Consider the following 25007-nt stretch of genomic DNA (forward strand, 5'->3'; position numbering starts at 1 on the left):
TTTGTAAAAAAATCGAAAATATTTATTTAAGGTTTTGTACACTATATTTACAAGTTTTTCAAAGGTTTCCACACATCATCAGTCTTCCTCTGTTTTCAAGCATTTTTATGTTATTTTTACTACAACGAACTGATTATCGAATTTCTATCAGGCTCACTACTGTTTTTCGAGACAGAGTTTGTTCCGTACGTACAAAATTCAAATGCAATGACACACTGCATTACTTCCATCTTTGAATCTTATTATTAGAGTTTTATGAAACCATTTACAAATTAAAACTCTTTCATACAAGAAGTAAATTCTAAAAAAGTCTAATGTAAGAACTGAATCACGATTTAAAGATGTATTAACATTAAATTAATTTACTTATTGAAGTATTTACAAAAAATAATCATATACAGACATTTATTGATAAATATACTGGTTGCGCTAGAAATTCATATTTGCTGATCAATTGACTCCGCTTTTTTACTTTTTCATAAATATACTAGGATTGATCATGATTTAAATACAAATTAAAAAATATTCCAGCAATAAAATATATCACGTGGGTATCACTGATTCACGTTATTGATAGCCATATTATTTTAGTGCTATAATCTACTGAAACGGATTAAACACCGATTTATTAAAAATATACCATTCGTGATTAAAAGTAGTGATTGTTATTACAACCAATCGATTTGAATTGTATGATAATTTTCCTCAAAATTATATAAGAAGCAAATGCTGTGAAACAGAAAAAAAATTTCTAAGTTAATTATACTTTTATCAAAAATTGATTATTTTATTTGAATCGAAGATACTTGAATCGTCTAGAAAATGATATCCTCGCTTAACATAAAAACTTAACATAAAAAAAAGAGAAAATGAAAACAAGTTTTCAGTTCGTGTCTTATTTGATCTGAATTACCACTTAGAATTACGTTTCATGGATTCTTCATCGATGATCCCTACCCCTCTCCTTCATAAAATCCTTTATTTTTAAAGTTGGCTCAATGTTGAGCATTTCAGCTAATTTCGCACAATCGACCTTCATTTTTAATCCACCTATAGCAAGCATCGTGTTAAGACTGCCCAAATCAACTGGAACAGTCGGTTTACCATAATACGACACATAATTCGGTAAGTTTTCCGTCTCAAAAACAGTCCCCGCAGGATATCTAGGCAGAGGGTTCGTCGATTTTCTGGCCACGGCCTTAATCTTATTTGGGAATGGTTGCATAGGTATGACCACCGACTGCTTTGTAGTCGACTTCTTAGCGATTCTTGGACTTGTAGGTGGCGTCTTCACGGGTGACGTTGATACCTTGACAGGAGAAAGTTGAACATCGGAGAAAACGGCGGCCTCACTGAGAATGGTTTCGATTTCTTTGTTGAGATCGTCGGTCGTAATTGTACAAGTTTCAGGTTCTTTATCAGGGTGAGCGATCTTGAAATGCGACTTGACTGCGGCAAATGTTTTAAATACACTGACACAATGTTTGCACTTGTAAGAATTCAAATGATTCTTCGCATGTTTCTGCATCATATCGAAATATAGAGTTTCAAAAGTGCACTGTTTGCACGAAAAGATCCGTCGCTTAATTTTATAGTTCATGGGTAAGTGCGAGTGGAACATCTTCTGATGGGAATCGATTTCTTCTTTGGTCGTGAAAAACTCTCCCTTACACCTGCAGCATAAAAAGTTTATACTTGTAGTACACGTATAGTTAAATTGAATCACACAACTGAGTCAAATTAACTGAAGTGCTTACCATTTACACATCCAACCATTCTCGTCCCTCTCAACCAGCAGAACAGGCTTGTCATTGCCGTGCTTCTGCCAGATGTGATTGACGAGGATGGATTTGGTACCGGGTTCAGCGCAATAGGCGCATTTCACTCTAGGCTCGCTGTGCTCCTTGTACTTGAAAATAGCAGATTTGCTATCGTTAGTGTGTATCATTTTCCAATGACTTCGAATAGCATCAAGCGACGTACTGCCCATATTACAATAGTAACAGTAATATACGGTCGCCTTTTTCTCTTCGTCAAGTTTTGCTTTCTTCGCAGTGCGTACGTTCGAATTTCCGGAATTCGATGAAGTTGACATCACGATGGCTTCTTCCACCTTTAAATCAAATGCGAAAATTCTAACATTAGTCGAAATAAGGCTACTCAACTTAAAACATCATCTCTCTATACGGCTACTTTAAGAATAACAACTCCGTCACCTCAAGTAAATGTAAGCATACCTTGAATTCGAGATGAGGGTGGTTCACCTCCCAGTGTTGTCGCATCTCGGATGGATTGAAGCTGCTAAATGTGCAGTACTCGCACTTTTGCTTGACTCTGACCTCGTGCGTTTTCAAATGGCTCTTTAGTCCAGCATTGTTCATAGCAATAAAATCGCACTTATCGCAGGCATATTCTCTAACTGAGTCGTTTACACTGTCCTCCGGTTTCTTGCGCTTCTTCTTTTGACTGGGCACTACGAGTCCGTACTCGCGCTCCCAGAACTCTGCGCTCAATTCACTCGTTTGTGGGTTCGGATTTTCCAGTACTTTTTCTGGCATGCCTTTATGCTGGGAGCGCAGATGCTTCAGAATCTCGGCCTCTGAGTTGGTGCTGCGATCGCAGTAGGGGCACAAGAAGGTCAATCGCTTGAGATGTTTAAGCTGCACGTGTCGCTTGAAGCCGCGCCACTTGGCGAAAGTCTTCTGACAATGTTTGCAAGTCACTGGTGTTGAGAGTACTTCAGACGAAACTGCAAGTAAGAAAAAGGAATCGTCACAATACGTCACAATATATTTTAAACATTGCTTAACGAAATAATGCCGAATCTTACCTTTTTCGTCATCGTTATCTGAGATATCGTTATCATCCTCTTCTTTAACGTCAATGGTAAGTTCTTCGCAGTCGCTCTCTTCTGCATCTTCTTCAGTAGGAGGTGGGACGCTCCCCTTCATGATGTCATTTTGCTGTTTTATCACCATTGCAACCTAAAAATATTTACACAACTTTATCATTATCCTCATATTAAACATAGATATACTAAATCTCACGCCAACTTACCCACTCCTCTATATCGTCGTTAGGACTCGAGGGTTCTGGCTCGAAATCTTCCTCGCCGTGCCTACTGTAATGGTGCTTGGATAAAGATGAACGGTTTACTGACTTGTACGCGCAGTCTGATTTGGGACAAGTCCACCTAAAGTACTTAAGATCCCTGAAAAGATGATCGCGGAAGTCTTGCTTGTACTTGGATTTGAAAACGCCACAAATGGGGCAGGTGTAATGGTTGCCATCAGGCTTGCCGTACGATCCATAGTTGCCGTCTGCAAATTTCATGGTACCGTCGATCGACATGCGCGCTTTCTTGACATCTGGTGACTTCGTATCATCCGACTTGCCTGACTTAATCTTCGCCGATTTGCCTGAGCTATCATCGGCCTTGCGCTTTCCTCGTATTGTATCGGTTTCGTCCTCCTCCTCGAGGAGGATACCACGGATGTGTCGGATTCGCGGCATGTCGCGACGCCAAAGTGGCGTTGTATCAAACGGCTCGTCTTGGGGTGTGGCTGGCTCTGATTCTATTTTTTTCAGACCTGCATTTGCACAGAAAGATATCATTTTTATTCGACACAATAAAATTTCATTTAATTTCTCCGATCTTTAGCGAATAATAAGCTAGCTCACCCTTGATCCTTTGAAAGATGGTGATGAACTCGACATTCGGGTTGGTAGGATGTTTGTTCAAAAGATGTGGATCAAAATTGATTTTAGTGGTGGTTCTGAATCCACAAGCCTTGCACTTGAACTGACACTTCTCATCATGGGCGTTGATCACGTGCGATTGCATGGCGTTTTTGTAGACACACTTAAAGTCGCAAAGGTTGCACTTCCAAGTGTTGCCATCGGGATCCGGAGTCGCGGAATCTTCGGATTCCTGAGATGCCGTCGTCGACTGTTGTTCTTCCTGCTGTTGCTGCTCCGGTTGGGGCTCGTCGACTGACTGGTCAGTTTGAAGTTCCCGGATCACCTTAACGAACTGACGTTTGTCCGGATGCTTGTCGCTCATATGACGCTCGACTAAGTGTCTGTAGTTCAGATGTAGGTTGATTAGTGAGAGGATTATTTTTTTGAAAGTTTTAAGCTTTGTCAACATTTATCAAGTATGCTTGTCAGTGTGCGCTTTTATTCAATCTTTTTCGTTAGATTCGATTAGGTACAGTGCTGCATATAATTCAAATACGAAATTTCACTGCTGGTCGAATTTGATGATTAGTCGATTTTTGTTAGATGTGGCAGAGCCTTTTTTCAAAAATTTATTTTATGTACAATTTCTGAATCTGTATGAGAAATGGTTAGCAGTAAAAGCAATTGTGATCAAACTCTCTATGATAATGTTCCAATAACTTTAAATTTTATCATCTCGATTTTTCAGTAATGAACAGTTGATAAATGTTCTGATGTTGAAATGTATTATTGTAGTTTGATAATATTCAAAGAAGACTACTGCATTTACAATGAAAAAAAATTACTTAATAATCTGATACTATACTTTTCAACGACTATACTAGTTAAAAGTTAAATACAGTGGTCTTCTCAAGAACTGCTACAATTAATAATAAATGTTTACATATTGTTGGAAACATATTGTCAAGATAAATGTAAACTTGAAAAGTAAGCAATAAATGAATTCTATAATGTATTTCCATTGATAAAAAAAAATAAGCGCAGTATATGGAAAAGCAGCCTACATCATGGATAATCAATCAATAAGCAATAAAAAAAATTCAATTTTAAGTAAAGGCACTCTCTGCTTTGTTTAAAGTGCATAGGCAATTATGTACAAATAAAAATAAAAATAAAACAGCTGATAAGATCTGGTGCTGTCAAAATTCACAAACCTGTGATAGTGATGGTAAATGCAATGAGAACACTTGTAAAGTCGGCTATCGTGCATTTTTAAGTGAATGCCCATTTTTTCGAGGGCTATGTTTTGAGCGATATCCTGGCCTGGGCTGGGCGCAGGGCAGTGGGGACACCGAAAGTACAGCTCGTCCGAGTGCAAGGCTTTTAAGTGATGCCGCAACATCGGTTCATCAACCGTTAAGTAATTGCATTCCGGTACTCCGCAGACGAATCTGACAAATTAACATTGCAAAATTTTTCACCTGCTGTTTCTGCTTCTTTCTATCTCTCTTTTTCTCACAAACACACGCACACATACGAGACGTTGCGCGGACCAGGAAAATATTATATATGCTTTTAATTCTCATGCATTTTGTTTTTACCCTTAGATGCTTTATTCTCATGACGTATAACACCTCTTTCGTATGACACATGAATGATAATGATCTTGTGGTTATGTGAATTTTTTTTTATATAAAGAATTTACTTTTTTATGGATTTGCTAATGACACCTAGACCCGTTAGCAGATAATGACAATGATTGGTTAATTAAATGATTAGATTGATTAATGCAAGATGAAATGAAATAAGAAGTCTGCAATTTGTATGAGCACTTGCATTAAATTTTGAATAATACAAAATTGATAAATTGATTTACTTTTCATATATAATGTTTTCCCGGACTTCCAATAAAGACATTGAAACGTAATAAATACAGAATGTATATTTATACAACAATGGATTTTGAAACCCTTTGAAGCATTCGCATTATTTTCATAATAATTTATTGAATTTTGGTAGGTCTCTTTGATTCTTTTTCACATACCAGGTAATTCTACTACTCTTGTGTTTTTATGTATCACTAAATGTTGTAACAACTAACATAACAAATTTTATTTAATATAGTCCGCGGTTAATAAATATCAACTTAATGTACAATTTTCAATTAAAATAAAATAAAGCTGAAGCAACTGTTACAATTCGAAATACGTGTTTTCTGCTTCAGTACAAATTTATCTACATGAAAACCAAAATTCAACTTAAAAAGCAAACACTCAAATCACTCAAAAAAGTACTTCTCACGAGATACACATCGTGCTTCAAAGGGCTAAAGCAATGCCAATGTATAAAATAGTGACGTACCTTTTATTTTCAGGAACGTATTTGGGTACGCCCTCGTCTTCTTCAGACTTCGCTGGCTCTTTTTGAGAATTATTCGCAGAGCCACCGCTACCCATTCTACCATTCTCGTGGGAACTGCTAGCAAGGTTGACCATCTTGTCGAACATGCGCTCTTTCTTGTCGAGACACGGTACCGGATTTACGGGACTTGAATCGGGCACACTTTCGTCCTTTAGATGAGCTTGCAGATGCCTGACTACGTTGGTACGAACTTTGTTGCTGTAGGGGCAGAGAGCACACTGCGCAGCACGCATAAAGATAGCTGAAAGGGGGAGTTTTTCGATCTCATCTGGACTGTAGGTCGTCTTTTCCAACTCAGCTAACTTCGAGGGATCGTTTTTCTCTGGAGACTTGTGTTTTTTGCTCTTAAGCTTTTCCGAAGTTTTCTGCAAAAATATAAAAAGACACAATGATTAGTGATAGATCTTTGAAGAATTTTAATTTCCATTTGCTTTTGCCAAGTGAAAATAGTTCTTATGAAGACATTTATTAACACTTACAACTGGATGAACAATGAACAGTCCGTCCGTCGATGGATTCATCGGATCAGCTGGTACTATTTTTGAGTTCACATACTTGTGCTTGGCTCTAACATGCGACTGAGCCTGACCCTGTACCGCGAATTTAGCATCGCAAACCGCACAGCTAAACCGTTTTAGACCGTGCGTTTTGAGATGATCAATAAAGAATGTGGCTTTGCTAAACCGTTTGCTTGAGGGTCCACAATGTACACAGTAAAGTGGCGTCGGTTCGGTGATACCATCATCGATATTTGGACTACATTGTACCATGTGCAAGCGCAGATTTTCAGCGGTATCAGCTGCAAAGACACACGCCTGAACGCCACATTGAAACAGTTCTTTGCCCTCAAATCCTGTACCCTTCACGTCTTCGATTTTTAGAAAACGACCTTCGTTGTTAGGTATGTTAGGTTTAGAAGAGGATTTAACGTCAACAGTTCCTGATTCAGACGTTTCTGTTGATGGGGAAGATTCATCAGAATCTTGAGTTTTTGAGTTGTCAGCTACTTCTTCTTTTATGTCAGCTTTCTTAATGGGAGGAGTCTCTTTGTTAGTCGTAGTGTCGGTGTAATCCTCAATAATTTCTATGTCACTGTCGTAATCATCAGCTTTAGCAACATTGGCTTTTGTTGACTGATTCGTCTTTTTGCCAGATAGTAATTCGGTGTGATCAAGCAAATTGGTGCTAACAAATTCGTTGTCGTCGTCGATATTTGCATTGTTAATAGATAGCTTGTCCTTATTAGTTGTGTTTGTTGGATCAGTTACAGTCACCTAAAAAATAATTATTTATTTTAAAACTATTTTCCAGGCAAACAATTTACTTTGATATGTATTAAAAATAGATACCTTGATGTTCTTTCCCAGATTTAATAAACTTGTATTTGCAGAGGTGCTCAAGCTACGGGCGTCTAATATCCTGATGTTGGAAACACCCCCGTCAAGATTCGTAAGAGGCACAAAAGTCCCGCCAGGGTTGTTGTTTTCCTTTGTTGTGATTACCTTGGCAGTCATCAAAGGTGGATGTTGCTGTATTATAGTCATAGGACTAGCGGGCTTCTGAATCGGATTTCGGTTGAGCGCAGGAATAGGTACTTTTCCGTTGTGCTCATCTTCGAAAGCGCCCCTTCTTTGACGGTAGATTGCATCAACGTCACGCACACGGAGCTGGTCAATAGCACTCATATTTTTCGAGATCTGTAAATTATTTATAATCATGATTTCTATTATTTGTGAATTTATTTTATTTTTCTTTGTTTTATCATTATTTTTACCTCGCGCGGTAGACACCTTTCGAGAATGTGTGGAGGTTGGTTGTAATGAGCTGAGCTGAGATGGCTGTGTAGTTCTTTCATAGATGCCGAGCCATGAGTGCAGTACATGCAATGGTATTTAAAATAACCATGCTGCTTATAATGCTAAAAATACCATACAAGTTAGTTAAATATTCTTGATTACAAAAATCTGATTTCAATGTTGGAACATACCTCGATTAAATTGTCAACAGTTGGAACAGTAGTCAGGCACAAATGACATCTGAAGTTGGACTGTATATTTGCATGATGCATATTAAGATGTAGCACAAACGCTTCAGGTATGAAGAAATATTTGTTGCATTCTAATTTTAAAAGAAGAAATTCATCAATTAGTAAGTTCTATTACAAGATTTGTTTTAGGTACAATGACATAACAAAAATACTCGAACGAACATACCGTGGACGCAGACATACGGCTTAATAATTTGTTTGCGTTCCAATCTCTTTGAAGGTGGTGGCATTTGGACAAGTTCTTCACTAACCACGAGAATATGAACTTTTTTCATTTGGTGGAAAGTTTTCTAAGAAAAATAAATTTGATAATGTTATTGAATTTCTATTTTTTATATGGCAAGAGAATCGCACAATTAGTACGAGTATTATACCTGATGTATTTCGACATAAGAGTAGGCAAATGCACGATAGAAGCAGTACTTGCAGCAATATCTACAGAAAATATGCTGTTTCTTCAGATGGAACATTAGTTCGTCATAGCTCTTGCAATCAATATAACAGTAGGCACATTTAAAGTAATCTTTAGGTTGTTCGTTATTTCCTTTATTTCCTGCGTCATCTTCATGTATCCTTAAGTGTTTGTGGAAAGCCTGTTCAGTACTTGTGGTAAAACAGCAATCTCTGCCCATACATTTAAACATATGCACCAGTTTGTCGTCCTTGAGCATTTTTTCGTAGACATTGGCTGATTTGAGCTTAATGGCTACTGAGACCTGCTCGGGTGCAGCTATCTTAAGAAACTTAAAGGGTTGATTTGATGAGCTAACTAGCGTTGTTGCAGCATTGCCAGACGTACCCATTGTAATCGGTACAGCTACGCCTTTATCAAGTTTAATAGCCATAGCTTGTTGACCGCCAATCGAAATGAAATTATCTGCTTTAGTTACCGCTCTCGAGTTTCCGGCTATAGTTATTGGGATCAACTTTACAGTTTCATTGTTATCAACTCGTTTTAAAATGAAGGAATTCGATTTTTTAAGAACAGATAAACCTTTGTTCTTTTGCGGAGAATTTTCCATGGCCTTTCTTATATGTGTTACCTAGTAAGGAATTAAGAACTTAGCGTTGATAAAAATAGAAAAACGTAAGGATAAACAAGAAATCCAAAATCTAGCGCTTACCATTTTATTATCAGTTTCATTTTCGGCAAGACTAACGACGTTCGCAATCTTTAAAAATCCTGAGTCATCTTCGTTTGCATTAGATTGAACACGTTCAATAGTGGCCATCGAAGTTAATTCTGGTTCTCCACCTTTAGAAAGCTTATCTCCACTAATCCTTCTTATTCGGATGACCGGCTTTTGAGTGTTATCATCTACTCTAGCGCCTTCATTTCTAACCTAAATAATAATAATATGATAGAAAAAAATTAATAAAAATTTTGAATCAACTCTACCAAAATTTCGAGACTGATTTTACTAAATTAGTTACCTGTGAAGGAGGTGACATAGGCTCTCTTTTAACTTCCTTTTTTATTTTAGTAGGTGAAAGAATGGCCATGTCATCACCAGGACGTTTTGGCGAAGTCTTTTCTACCTTTACTTCTACATCTGGCGCATCTGCATTAATACTCTCAGGTTCACCTTCAGGTAAATCAGGTGTATCTAAAGGTTTTTGTTGCAGCTGCGCCGCGAGACGTTGTATTGTTGTCATCATCTGACCTTTCGAAGGCGAATGCATCTCACCGGTATTCTGAAGGATACTATTAACATCGGTTGCCATTTCATGATCAGACTGCGAAGCACTTGAATCAGAATCGTATTGAACAGGTCCGACATTTGTTTCTTCATAACTCGTTTCATCATCACTATCTTTTTTAGTTGCTTCATTAACAAACTCAAGTGGATCCTTCATTTTTACGCTAGATTTATCCTCTTTCTCAGATACATCAGATACTTCAGGGTCATCTTTTAACTTTTCAGGCAACAATACTTCAGCTGGAGCTTCGGTAACAGTAGCTTCTGCCGGTTTAGTTTCAGCTCCTTCTTCAGGTATATGAAGTGGATCCTCAACATCTTCCGCTGGTCCAATCGACCCATTCGCTTCACCTTCAGAAGCTTCGACTTTTTCAGAAATGGCAAGTTCAGGCTCAGCAGCTGGTAGCGATGTTGCTATCTTATTTTTAAGTTGATCGGTGATAGATAGTCGCTTTTGACCTTCTTCTTTATCAACCTTGATTCCAATGTTCTGCGCAATTTCCTGCATTTTCTTTTTGCGCTCATTTTGAATTTCTACATCTTTATCAACAAGTTCATCAGGACAAACAAAGGCGCTGAGATTACTACTCTTTTCAGTTTTTTCAGCTTTGGGAGGTTTATGCTCAGTTGCCTCCATCATCACACTGATTTCATTTTCATTTTCAGCTTCGTTTTCTATTTCTGCCGCGGACTAATAACAAATTATGAACGTTAAAAATTTAATTATAATGCAAAAGTTTTAAGTTGTTGAAAGAAAAAAATCAAGTATACAATTACCTCATCGGTAACAGCTGGTTTAACGTTGACTTCCTTAGTCTCAGACTCGGCAATCGCTTCCTTTTCATTCTTCAGTGCGATGTTGTGCGGAACAATCGATTCATCCACCAAATCTTCGGGTTTTACTTTTACATCGACGTCTCTTTTTAAGTTTAGTGACATATCAATTTTGATTATCTTTACGGTATCTGATTCTTTACTATGCCATCTTTTAACGTGTTGTTCTACGTTGCTCTTCTTTAGCTGTACAAAGTTACACTTTCCGCACAAATAACCGTATATCCGATCCTCATCGGGGATCGGACACTCAATCACCGCCTCATTAAAGTTCTTCATGGGTGTGAGCTTTCTACACTCCTTGTAGTAATGTGTGCGTATAGATCCCTTGGCTATGGCTTCGTAGTTGCAGTTTAAGCATGAGAAGCGATATTCGCCTGTGTGATTTGTACAATGCTCATAAAAGCTCTCACGCGCGCAGCTGTCAATGCCCTTGGACGTGAATGTGCAAAATCGACAGCTATACTTGCCGGTGTCCTTATCCATGGGTGATGCATTGTTTTCAAAGTCAAGTCGTTCAGACTCTTCTATAGCGAGATTGGCTCCCTCCACTGGTAAACGAGATATGAGAACCTCTTTCCGAGGATGCGACATCTTGTAGTGATGAACGATGTTCTTGCGGTAAAACGGACAGAGTAGACATTGGTACTTTTCGTTGCCGTTGTACGTGTAAGCAATAAGAGCTTCAGCATCAACTCTTTTACTTAAATCCTCGTCATCTTGTACATTGGCACTAGCATTTTCCGACGTTAATCGAAAACCGACTTCATCGTCGTCGTTGGGCCTATCAGGATTCTCGCTGGTCTCTGCCTCTTTGGTTGCGTCAGTATCGTTCGCCATCGACGTATCAACAGCTGATTCGTGGCTCGTACTCTCGTCCAGTCTATTAACTGCCTTCTTTTTCTTTTTCTTTGAAACAATGCCATTCTGCCAGTTGCTCTTTTTCTTCTTGATTTGCTTCTTCTTACCAGTCTTTCTTGCCAATTCAGCTATAACGTCATCGAGGAGCTCCGCATTGTTATCGCGCGGTTTCGCCGAATTCTCTGGTAGCAACGACGATGTATTCGATACGAAACTTTCGTCCGATGAAGATTCTGCATAGTTCAAGAAAACACTTCGTTTACATATATTTTCATTACATCTTCCTCATAAAAAAAGTCTGCAGCCTAAGCTACTTTGTGCATTGTTTCTGAACGAGACTTCGGAGTATGCAGAAAATGTACATGTAGCTTTGGCTGCATATCTTTTTTAAGGGCTTAATATCTAAACAACAAAATATCTCACCCGCATCGGCAGAAGCAGTCTTTTTAGCGCTCTTCTTCGGATTCTTGCCCTTTCCGGAGGTCTCAGGGTGCAGAGATATGTCAGTAGTTGGTTCGACAGCCGATGGGTCCAAATTGAAACTGTCATTGGACGAACTGTCAAAAAGCGGAGGCGGCACTTTAGGAACGCTCTTAGCACGGGATTTTCTATTTGTCGCCTTTGGCGACGTGTCTTTTTTTGATTTGGAAGTTGAAGTAGTACTACTTGTGTCGGTTCCAAAACCCTCGGATCTGCGTGCCAGAGGCATGTCTTCGTCACTGTCTGAGCTTGCAAGTAAACTCGATTCTGAAGTGGCTTTTTTTACTTTTGAGGCAGCCTTTGATTTTGGTACTGCTGGTTTCTTCAGTTTACGAGCTTTATGAAAAAAATAGTATCATATTATTATTAATAATAATAATTATTTTTTAAATCGTATCTGAATTAATTCTGTTCTGAGTATATCTTAAATTAATGGATTGTTTAAAATTCAATTAAGAAATTAGGTCCCGATTCATAAGATCCCTGCATTATTAAGTATAATAAAATAATAGAGCTATAACAATTAATGTAATAATTATGCTAAACTTACCTGCACCCTTAGCAGGTGATGTAGAATGTTCATCGTCTGTTGCGTGTTCGGGTTCCTGCGGTTTATTCTTTAAACTGCACGTGCGACTACCTGTGGCCTTCATGGCACCATCGCATATCCAGCTGGACTTTAGATCTTCCTGCAGCATGTCAAGTTCACGGAAACGACGCTTTGGCTTTGGTTTGACTGGAGCATTGGTAGTGGTTGTTGTAGTGGTAGTTGTCATAGTGCAAACAATAGGGGTTTCTGCAGGGACGCTTTCTTTCTCAGTTGCGGGACTGGGCTCTGGTAACGTATCCTCTTTTTCCTTACCAGATTCTAAAAATCGATAAGCAGATTTAATCATATGGACAGTTAAGTTTATTTATATTTAGAAATAGTCATCAATTACTGATAAGATATGTAATTCAATCAACATTTAATAGGTACAAAAATATCAGTATACCTGAATCGTCGGTAATCTTATTGGACTTCTTTTTCAAACTCTTCTTATCGTTTTTCTTCTCCTTCTCTGTTTTCTCAGGATCCTTGTTTTTAACATCACTGGTCGATTTTTTCGAATCTGACCTCTTCTTATCTTTTTTTGACGACGAAGAGGGCGGAGGAGCGGATTCAGACTCCGAATCGTCGGACGACGACTCAATGATTGCTTTCCGTCTCTTCTTCTGTACGAGTTTACTCTTTGTGGGAGAAGGTGCAGGACTTACTTTACCGTTGCCAACATCGTTGTCGTCGTCTTTGGCATCGCTGCAATCGTAATCATCATCATCGTCTGACGAAGAGTCGCCACCGCCCTTTTTCTCTTTCAATTTTTTCATAAGAGACTTTACAAGAACCGACAAATCAGTTTTGCTAAGGTTCCGGATTTTCTTTGACTTTTTGCGCTTTTGTAGATCTATTATCTCAGATAAATTCTCAACATCATTGTCTGAAGAGTCATTGAACACTATTTCTTTGATTATGTCGCTAGCCTTAGTCTTGGATTGCTTTTTCGATGTTTTGCTTTCGGGCTGATTTTTGGTAGCGGATTCATGGCCGGGAGAAGCTGAAGAGACACGATCATCGTCTTCGCAATTACCCTCAGTAACCTAAGTATACAGTTCCAGATAAGATAAAAGTTATAAATCGCGAATTTTTCAATTGCAAATGAGTTATCAGTAGCACACTTACCGGTTGTGGCTCTGGTCGAGTATCGGCAGAAGGCCTTTTTTTGGGTATTTTAAACTTTTGCAGTCCTATTCCTGTTACGGCTTTCTTCGCGTCTATAGTGCCATAAAGATCTGTAAGGGGAGACTTCATCGACTCTCCCGGTTTCTTTTTTGACTTATCTTTATCTCTATTCTTATGCTTGTCTTTATCTTTATCTTTATCTTTATCTTTCTCCTTAGACTTATTCGAGTCTAATTTGTGAAGTTCAGGTCGCTTCTTAGATGCTTTAAACAAAAAACATTGAAGATGAAATAATTTTCGTTTTTATCGTTTTTATAAAAATGTAGATACGCAACTTACCAGTTTCCTTCTCGGCAGCCACCTGTTTGGCGAGCTTATTCGGGTGCACTTCTTTGCCTGGGGGTGGCCCTTTGATCGTTTTCGTTAGAGGTGGCTCTTTCGGGGTTGGAGTAGAAGATCTGTTAGGTTGTTCGGGACGATGCTGATTCCTGGGATCCCGATCTCCGGAAGTGACCCTTGGGTCCCTATTCAGTCGCGGCCCATCTTTGTTACCACCCCAGGAGTTGACAGCAGGTGGTCGGTTGAAGGATGTATTGGGTCTGCCGCCGAAAGGCCGTCCCTGATCGCGATTGTTGGTGTCAGCCCAGGTCCTAGAGCGCTGGAACTCGTCGTATGGTCTCGCCGTATCCTGATAGTTGGGGTAGCGGGTGTTGGTGCTCATCAGTGGCTGTATGTGGGATGTGTTGCCACGACCCTATGCATGCGAGCAGAAGAATTGGCGATGATGACGATTGTGGTGTGAGGTGCGGGTATAGGATAATTTAGTATGTGCGAAAGCTATTTATGGTGTTTTATGTTAATGCGTGAGCAAGCGACAACACATATGCACATTTTTCATCACACATTCTCATCATCATCCCCAAATTCCTCAATAATAAGACAAAATAAATTTCTAGCTTACCATGTTAGGCGGCATAGGTCCAGGATAGCCGCCACCCATCCTAGCGTCGCCATTCATCATTAGGGGTTGTTGCATCTCAGGATACATTGGTCCTGAGTTTTGCCAGCCTTGTGACTCAGGCCCGCGCATACCTGGACCCATGGGGAACGGGTGCGGAGCTTGTGGAGGACCAGGTTGCATATGAGGGTGCGGTGGACCGTTCCATTGTTGCTGGGTCGACTGCATGGCAGGGCCTACATTAACGTTACCGTAGCTGTCCGAAACCGGGCCCATGCGGTAGTCGTAATTCATCGGACCCATTTGATTGTGAGGATTATACATAGGATTTTGATTTGGAGCTGGACCTGGAACTGGGCCTGATACTATTTTATAAATATGCAGACTACTATTGACAGCATTAGAAAATTCGAATATAAGTTCGGTAAACAATATCTAACCTTGTACAGGATTAGGAACCGGATGCAACGGCTGCGTCATCATACCCGGATTATCTGGCCCAAACTGTTCCATTTGCCTTTGTCTGCCATAGTCATTAGGTGGCATCGGTGGTTCAGGTACAGGTATCGTGCGCTTATGCCTCTCGTAATTGTCTGCGTATCTTGGTACCGCATTGCCATGGCTCCGCGGATCGCTTGATGGCATGGGCGGGTGACTTCGAGGGTCACTATTGTGACTTCTAGGATCGATATTATGATTTCGTGGATCGATACTATGACTACGAGGATTGACATTGTGACTGCGGGGGTCGTTTGTTGGCCGTGATCGTGGATCACCCGATAGTCTGTACAAAAGAAACAACGTCAAAACCATTATAGGACTATCAATGTTGTAAAGTTCAACCATCACAATGATAGTAATCAATGGATGCTTACCTAGGATCCGTATGCAAAGGAGACATCGTACTCCCATCTGACCTAGGGCTCATGGCGACCGGTGACGAGTTGGGCATTGCTAGCCTCGACGGTGGCACTGGCATAGGCCTAGAGCTTACGGTGCTCGGCTGTTTGGCAGTGTCATTCCTCCTTAGATTGTTACGTTCATTGTCGTCCATGAGACCAACAATATCCTCAAGAGGTACGGGTGCGCGAGTCGGTGGAGCACTTAAGAGCAACGACGGCATACCAGGACCGGATGACGTCGAATCACGCATCGTCGGTGAGAACGGCACCGAGGCAGGCGGCTGGCGCATATGGTGATCAGACGGTGATCTTATGATATCGTCGTTAAGACCTGGCGGTGGCGAGATTGGCCGATGACTCGTAAGAAGTCTGTTAATCGAGCGCTCGTTCAAGAGATTCGTCTTTTCGATCACGGATGCGAGACGCCGCGAGCCACCCAATGCGTTTACTGGCACCGTTGGTATATTGTCCGATGGATGAGGTATGTGCGGCGGCTTTTCCATATCTCGTTTCGGCACTTTAAAAATATTATTCGTTAGTAAATCGAATAAATATTCGTTTGTTTAATCTTAACTAAAAGCTCTCAGGTAGTTGATGGACACTTAATATACGATAGACGAACATCGATTGTCTAATATCATAATAAAACGGCTTAAAATATAAACTAATTGCAAGTGAAAAAATGAAACTAAATTAAATATAAGGGTTTTCCGATATAATAGCTCAAAGTATCAAACTGACCAGGCTTGAATTCTTCCTTCTTGAAAGGAAACGTTTCTCCCAGCTTCTTAGCAGCGGCGGCTACGTCTGGAGGTTTTGGTACCACGATTTCTGGTCGTTTGTTTATCGGCGCAGGCCTATCATCTTCTTCGTCTGTGTCCCATTCCCCAGGTTGCATTTGATTAATGTCAACTTTTGAGATAGGTACTACATTAGGTATGGCTGACTGTGGTTCTGGTGAAGGACTCCTACCGAAGTAGTTCCTACCCCGACCTGACACAGAGACACGTGGTGGCGAATCAGCGACCGGCACATAGCGAGGGCGTCGTTCTGTGGGGATTATAATGGGTGCGGATCTCGAATCATGAGACGGTGGACTATGCGGTGGACTCGGCGAGGCCGGTGTGTCGTCGAAGACCTTTCTGTTACTCTTGTGCGCGTTGGAACTAATACTGCTGCCGCTAGCAGTACTACAACTGCTGCCTGGCCTGATGATGTCCGGATTGTGATAGGGATTAATGCTGCAAGCATTAGATCAAAGGCTTTTTACATATTGTTGCGGTTGTAAGTGAAGTCAAAATTACTAGAGCTTATTTGTCTGCTCTAATTTATAAGTAAAACCTTTCGTGTCGATATGTAAGAGCTCTTCAATATCTTAGGATAAACGACCTACTGAGACAACGCCCTCTACAATTGTGGTATCCTGTAGAAATATATGTACTTACTCTTTTTTTGATGAACAACTTTTATGAGCCTGTCGATCTATCTCATCCTAAAATATAGTATTTTAGTTATAAAAACAGAATAATTTTTTAAACCAAATACTAGATACAATATAAAATATTATGCACACCTGGTCTATCATCTTCCGTATTATGGACTCAAATTTCTCGAGAGTTTTAACATTTACTCTACATAAAACAGAACGATTTTATTAATATAGTTGTAACCAATGTAAGTTGTAAATATATCTGAAATTGAATTCCAATTTCTCACTTTTTTTGACTATTGGTAAGTATCGAGTACATCACTTGTAAACGTTTGAGTTTAGTCTCCCTCTCCGGATCCGGAAAAGTAATTCTAAGTTTGATCTTTTTAATCGCATCGATCTTCTCTTCCAAATATGGAAGATACTGTTGCATACTCCGAAACTTCCTTTCATATTCGTGGCTCTCCATTTTGCTTCCTATTTACGTATTCACCTATTAGAGAAAAAGAAAAGCTTATGTCAAACGATATTTGCAAAATTTTGTAATATTAACATAATGCGAGAGATCGAAAAAAATGAAACGTGTATTAGATCCAGTAGAATTTTATTATTATTTTTAGTACATATTTCACGATTGCACTTGTCTTTGCTTAAGTCTATAGACTGTTATGTATACATAATTGATATTTGCTTATCACAGAAATAACAGTTATGTAGTTAGCCTCACTATCTTATTTAGTAAGACCCTTGATCTACAAGATTGGTGGGTTCTTGCGCTGTTGGCAAGTTTTTCTTCAACGGAATAATAATGGAATGATATTACTAACATTTTAATGCTGCTCATTAAGAGGCAATCAAGCTAACTTGACCAATTGCGTCAAATGTGACGTTTCACAAGTAAAACTACTAAGCTACGGATTCAAGCCATATTATCGATCGTTCTATATACAGATACTCTAGACGGAGAGGGGGCTCAAGCTCTCGAGTAATGTCGCAGTCGAATTGGACAAGTAATTCAAAACTTGTGAGCTTTGTACTCGAAAATTATTAATAGCAAAGGAGTTTGTATTCTATTTCTATAATACAACGTAGTTTAGTTTCTGAACGTTGTTTCTTATATGGATTTCAATAATTTAAATATGGTTTATTGGGCATGAGAAAATACTGCCATAAATTGCTCTGTATCCTATCGAGAGTTTTAAGTTGCAACACACTTTCAGGTACATTCTACTTTGTTGTCGCCATATTTGATTTTTGACATGAGAACGCCAACCATGATACTCCCTGCCTATTACTTGTAAGAGGTGACATGGCTGACATTCCAAATATTCAAAGTTTTCATTAACAGCCGTTGCACGAGTTGACTCTTGCTATCTCAAGACAAGTATATTCCACAGAGCATTAGAATTTATTAACGTAAGTTTATTAACGTTCTTAACTAACAATGATATAATACGGTTATAAAATTTATAGGAAATCCAACTTGTTCGTAATTATCTTGTCTCTATCCGTTAAGGGAGGGTCGAAGGTAAAAACACTATTTTTCAATGATTATAAATCTTTTTAAACAAAGCTTGTAATGAAAAATCGGCTCTGTACCGGCCGAGTGTTAACGTCTAAGTGGCGCTGTGATCCGGTGGCAAAATCCCGATTAAACAACAAATACAACACAACCGGGTACTTTAGAAAAAAAAATTGCTTTGTACTGGCCTTTCTTTTATCCTAAAGTAAGAGTAACCCGTGCATACATGGTATTAAGTATATCTTTTCGACTTGGTATTGGAATTACGTTACAGTAACAGAGCAAAGCGGCCATTTTGAATTTGTATGCAGACACCGAGCCTTGGTGGGTCATATCGTAATTCCAATACTACGGAATTATGATAATACTTAATCAGGATTTTGTTACCGGATCACAGCGCCACTTAGACGTTGCGCCAGCACCGTTCGGCTACTCACCCGACCGACCTTTAAGTTTATTGAATCATTATACTGAAAGAAAATGTCAAACGGATTTTAAGTTTTTTCTTTAGCTTTGGAATTAAAGAATGCAAAAATAAGCTCAAACGCTAAAGCTGCCACTGTTGCTTGAAAGTGCGAATATGGCCTATGAATATTATACTGTGAAACGAGTGTGGTAATTTGTCAATTACGAGCGTGAACCCTATGTCACCCAGTTGCTCATATTATTGTTTATCACGAGTGTGAGGATTAAGTGCCGAATAACGCGAGGTTTTGTCAAAACTAAAATAAGAGAGGTTATGTAGACTGTGAGGACGTGATGAAAAGCGACGCGTTTTTTTCTCGTTCAACTATCTGACGTTGCACCTTATTTGCATTGCATCCACCGATGAAATTCTTTGATTCTTTGATAACGCTCTGAATCGGCCCATGTTTTCCTTCAATTGGATACTATTGCAATCTTCCTTTTATAGATGGAATATACCTTACTGGTGATACATCATTTTAATTCCTTTGTTCTTTGCATATTGAGGTTCGATATAAAATTAACTGTTCAAACAAATAGTACATGTTGTTTCTAAGTAATTTTTATATTAAAAATTCATACAATAAAGCTTTGTCTGCACTCGTTTTCTGTCTTATAGGATAATTGAGTAACTTTAGCGCAATTATAGGTCGCTTGGAAGATCCAATGGAAAAATTAAAATATTCAATAAAATAATTTCGTTTGGTTATCTTTACATAAACGATATATACATGCGTTTAAGATGTTGCCATAGTATAATATACGTTGCTTCATATTTGTAACTTTTGGTCCAGTAGTTATTAGTATAACCACATTAGCTTTGTTGATAAGTCTAGAAAAATATTAAATTTGTTCCAAAGTACCATTCGTTTCCACTCGAATTCATCTAAAGCACGTACGCCAAATTTCCATGAAATGTCTTAAAAGTTCCAAATCCTAAAATAGAAGTATCTTCGAGGGAGAATCCTACGCGCATGCGCAACCCAACGTTTACCGGATTTCCGACGTTTCACGAGCGTATTGGCCGCCATATTGATAAACCACTTCACTAGAACTTATAACATGACGTTGAAACCTTATAACGAACTTAACTCGCACAATCTTTGGAGCCTCACTTTTTCACGTTGCTTTATGTCTTTGAGAAATTTAATAATTATAACGTTGATAACACTAACCAATAAATAATATTCTAATACACTTTTATTCATCACAGAAACGCCATTTTACACATTGTAAGCCAACGCCATTTTACGTCACTTGTTTTTCACGGTATCACGGACAAAGAACACCAGTAAACAAGCGAATCTCGCGCAGCTCACTGCAACCGTCGCACCTGTCAGCTATTCGCGCAGTCGAGTATATATACCTCCAGAAAATTTGCTCTCTCTCTCTCTCTCTCTCTCTCTCTCTCTCTCTCTCTCTCTCTCTCTCTTTCTCTCGCTTGCAAGGCCCGCCGCTACTAGAAATTTGCGACTGCAGCTGACGATGCAGGCTCGGCTCTTACTCATTCTCTTTCTCTCTCTCGCTCCCTTCGACCCGTCGTACGCCCCAGAAAACACGTCAGAACAAATACGAGCTCGCACACTCGGAAAAGTTGATTTCCGAATGTGAGAATTTACGTAATCTGTACCTACCGTCAATGATAAAGCACTACAAAACGAAGCTAGATCATGGCGTGATTCCGCCACTGTCGCGGTGGCTCTTCATATTGTGTAAGTAGTGGTAGCTTCTCTGTCCGAGCCCCGCCATGCGCGCGCGTTGGCTGGCTATATATATATATGTATATAACAAGAGACGGCGACTATACGCTCGCGCGACGCGGCTGGCTGCCGCTTCGTTTCTGGGCTCTGGCGAGCACGCGCTCGAGTTTAGGCCCGCGCTGATGCTGTTGCCACTGGCGCCAGCAGGTGGCGCGACTACAAGCGGAGCTCGCTCATTGGCCGAAAGGTGTTGGAGCAGCCGGAAGACGCGCGAGACTACCGACTGTTTTTCTGCGTACAGGCCTATATGCCATCATTTGCTCGGTTTGTAATAATTGTATCGAGTGTCGAATGACTTTTTCTGCGGTTTTTCGCAGAGTTCCGAGCTGACTTTCGAGCTGAAGGGATAAGACAAGCGCGATTCGACGTGTCTCGCGCCTGGATGCGCGAGTTGGTCGCGCGCAATTTCCTGCCCCCCACCCCCGACTTCCGGAAAGAAGCAATGGGACGTGCAACGTTGCCGTGTTTTATTGGGTAGCTTTTCTCTCTTTGTGGTGTGTAAAGAAAGACGTCCAAGATACGCATAATGAATTCTTTATGCTTTATGCGGTATTGGCGTAAATAAGCACTCGCGGTTGCTGAGTTTACAGGGACGTGTATATATCCATGGATATGATGAATATTAAACTATTAAACTTTTGGGTAGTCGGCTTCTCTCTGTTTGTCTTTGTTTTGTATTTTGCTTTTGCGTTGGATTTGCTGTTGTGCGTAATCAATTTTTTTTTTTTTTTACATATTTTAGCCAACGTAAAAAATGTCTTAATTATTTCAATTATTGAGTTATTCGTTTCAGTATACAGCTTTGGTATTTGAGATCGATCGATTTGTATATGACAGATTTGCGTGAAATATGCGTTCATCAGTTTAAGTAGTTTTTTATATCACTATTGTTGTCTATTCTTTGGAAATTCAGATTGTCGAGTTATGTAACACTTGGCAATACTGTTGCGAGTTGCAAATTTACTGGCGATGAAAAGTCAATAAATATTTCTTTTTGATAATGTGGGATTGCGTTTTGGGCACTTTTTTTAAATAAATTTTTTATTGCTCGAGTCACGTGACGACGATTTTGATCCAACATTAACCTTGTCACTTTATAACTTGTGTTTAATCCGCGACTCTCTTCGAGATAAACCGTCCCTAATACAACGTTTCATTCTTCTAGCAAGAAAATCGAGAAAAATCATAAGGAAACTGAAAGAAATTTTAAATAAAGAATAACATATTTACCTGTTTTGTATAAAAAAAGTTTGAGCCCTCGAAGTTTCGTCGCCTACTTTATCAGTTTTAGCCGACATTCCGGCAACCAGCGAATTATTGTCTTTGCACCGTTGTAATGCGCCTGCAGCGAAGCCATTCTTAATTTTTCTACGTAGCTTCCCCCCTCTCTCTTTCTCTCTCTCTCTCTCTCTTTGTCTCTCTTTCACCTACAACGCATTACCAAATGGTCTAGTGTTAGAAATGATGCCGAGCCAGGGAGTCATACTCACTACTTCAATTTTCGTGCACATACGGTCAAGCTTATTTCAACGAGTCGTCGAAACGGGCAGACACGCGAAATATAACGAAACACGATATTAGAGCCTTTGGATTAACCCAGTATGGCGACTGCTCACTGCATTTTGCACCTATATGTGTCTCGGCCGGAGATATATATATATGCGTGTTACACTTAGCTGTGCACTATAATGCAAGCGTCGTCGCGAACTGCCTGGGATCACTTCTCTCGATGGTTGTTATAGAGATGGAAAGTATCGCGAGATGCCTTTTTGTTTTCCGAATAGGAACGTCGATCAACTTCATGCTGTGCTTTAACAAACTTCGCGGTGTTCAAGATTTATACGCGATGGACAACGAAGAGACTAAATTTCGTTCCGAGCAAACGTACTCGAATAATCTTACGGATTATTGATTAACCGCGCATTCATATGGCACGCTGGAGTGCACTCGATTTGCCTGTTCAAAGTAAAATAAGCGTCGGTTTCGTACGCCCACAACTCACGCTAATCCAGCGGTTAAAATTAATCGAATATTTCAATTTACGATTCGTCGTCCAATGAAAAAAGAATCGAAAGTAAATGACGATCGAAGGGCTATTAAAACAGCTGCCTTCCGGGCAATCAATAGTCTCGCGAACTCTTCCAGCCTGTATATATATATAGCTATATACACGGCACATTCTACGATCCCAACGGCGACTTTCCTTGCGCAGGTAGATGATACTGGTAATCTCTCTCTAGAGCTAACTGCTTTGTACAATCGCGTCCTCTCGAAAGCGACGTAAGCACCGTCGACCGCGGGCGCTTATAACGAGGCGTAACTCTCTCGGGCCCGTTTCGACGACACGATCGATATGCACCCATCACACTCACACAATAGAGACAGCCTCTCCACCGGCGAGGAGGAGGAATAACCAGTAGACTTTTCGCACCACGTGCGTCCGAGTAAAAAATCCAGGGCAGACTCGGCTACGTTCTCCCACAGGCGGGGAAGAACAAAGACGCGCGAGCGCGCGCGCAAACGGTCAGAACATCTCTCTCGCGAGCGGCTAAGAAGTCTCGCGATCTACCAAGGGTGTATACATAGTATGGACAACGAAAGCGAGACTCTCGAGCTCTACGACGACTACCACCTCGCTAGCACTCTTCACTTCCGTCCCGCTCTTTCTCTGTACACTCGGTCTTCCTCGCACGCGCGCACTATCTCTTTATCGCTGCTTGTGTTCTCTGTACGTTTTTTCACGCGTGTGCATTAATTCGACGACGATGTAGTAGCTTCCCTGCGCTGTTGCGCAACACGGTACCTACTGCTCGATCCGCGCACAGCACTGCAAGTGGACTATTTCTTTCCTTTCTCCTTTTTGGCGCCAACCGAGAGAGATACAAATACAACTCTACTCGGCTGCTCCTTCTCTCTCTCTCTCTCGCTCTCCTCTGTAAATACTTGCGACAGCAGCTCGTCTCCGTCGTGCACTGAACGACGGACGCAAGAGAGTATATCGTGTACGTTTGCGTTTATAGGCGCTAGGTTGCGAGGCTAGAGAGCGAGAGAGACGCGAATATAAAATGGACGGCGCTCGCTCTGTCTGCGCCATCAGAGAGGTATGGCGAAAAGGGAAGGTTCTGTATACGGGCTTTCGGCCGTCTACTTTCCGCCGATAGTGTATCTCGAGGGATCTCTCGGACTTTGGCCTGGCGCTCCTACTTATATTGGGACTCTTTGGTTTTGAAATGTAAATTCGGAGTCGAGTTTGGTATCTATATTTAGTCTATACATCGAGTTTCAGTTGCGCTCATTTGATTGGCTGCTGACGATTCGTTGTGAGAGGATTATTCAATTTAATGGAATACGGTAAAATTGAGTCAGATTTTGTTTATTGACGTTGCTCGGTTACAGAAATCGTTGTTTACTCTGGCTCATTCCGTACGGCGTTACTAGAGACGTGTCTTGAGGTCTGCGAGATTATTGCCAAGTCGCCTACTGTAAAGGAAATACTAAGAAAGACAGAGTTTGTATGTGTATTAGCAGCTTGTTTCCAGTCGAAGTCACGACTCTCCGATGACGAATCGGCGGAACGAGCGAAAATTATTTACGCACTGAAATGCGAGCCTTTTCTCAAGTTAACAATTCTCGATCAGCAGCTTGCACTTCAGGCTATTTTAGCTCGTTCCAGATTCACGCGTTTCTATGGAAGTGAGTAGTTGCACAAACGAGTATTCCGGCACAGTTATAACAAAAAATGGAACTATAACTCCTTATAAATGATCGTAGATATGGTGTTTGACAGATGAACGGGAAACGTCAAAATGAGTCGTGGGTCGTAGAAGAGCGAACTCTATACCGCGACAAACACGTTATGCAGCACTCTGGAGGTGTACCGTGTCTTCCGCACGATTTCCACACTGAAACTGTAAAAAATAGCTGACGAAACTCCTGGAGATGCAACGAACGACGGACCCTCGACTGCACGTCGCGCGAGCACACGAACGAATGACGTCGTGGCAAAATGTGCTGTGCTGGCGAGGTGACTGGCGATCCCCCACCTCGAGACTCGAGAGAGAACAGCCGAGAGTCGATAACGCCTAGCGTAACCCGAGTAAAAGCGACTCGCGAGGCGGAGATAGCCGAGCGTTTGTAGTGGCGCTAGATTTGATCTTTCTAAACTTGATACTTACTTACTGTTAAGAACATTAACAGAGTCCATTTTTTTAGGTATTTCCAGTAAAG

The 25007-nt window shown here is 40.4% G+C and overlaps 1 protein-coding gene across 11 annotated transcripts; it reads right to left on the reverse strand.

Moving 5' to 3' along the window:
- On the reverse strand, positions 1-24831 carry LOC100121415. 11 transcript variants are annotated; one of them, XM_032597758.1, is made up of 32 exons: positions 22294-23040; positions 22011-22207; positions 20655-21941; positions 17321-17526; positions 17178-17235; positions 17050-17096; positions 16346-16845; positions 15578-16121; positions 15143-15486; positions 14706-15067; positions 14084-14498; positions 13745-14007; positions 13020-13662; positions 12575-12892; positions 11968-12360; positions 10627-11777; positions 9584-10540; positions 9274-9492; positions 8524-9192; positions 8316-8439; positions 8090-8220; positions 7877-8020; positions 7452-7799; positions 6582-7376; positions 6043-6467; positions 4896-5132; positions 3682-4082; positions 3058-3590; positions 2831-2984; positions 2238-2749; positions 1758-2113; positions 19-1673 (listed from the first exon to the last, which is right to left on the reverse strand). In XM_032597758.1, exons 4-32 carry the CDS (start codon positions 17500-17502, stop codon positions 941-943), a joined length of 11958 nt encoding a protein of 3985 aa, XP_032453649.1. In that variant the 5' UTR covers positions 17503-17526; positions 20655-21941; positions 22011-22207; positions 22294-23040; the 3' UTR covers positions 19-940. The 11 variants fall into 11 exon arrangements, with proteins under 11 accessions (XP_016839023.1, XP_032453649.1, XP_032453648.1 ...); XM_032597757.1 differs by lacking the exons at positions 20655-21941; positions 22294-23040 and adding an exon at positions 23588-24831; XM_032597756.1 differs by lacking the exons at positions 20655-21941; positions 22294-23040 and adding an exon at positions 23584-24831.
- Positions 24832-25007: the final 176 nt, after the last annotated feature.

This window comes from Nasonia vitripennis, chromosome 3, assembly GCF_009193385.2.
Source record: "Nasonia vitripennis strain AsymCx chromosome 3, Nvit_psr_1.1, whole genome shotgun sequence".
Classification (NCBI taxonomy): Eukaryota; Metazoa; Arthropoda; class Insecta; order Hymenoptera; family Pteromalidae; genus Nasonia; species Nasonia vitripennis.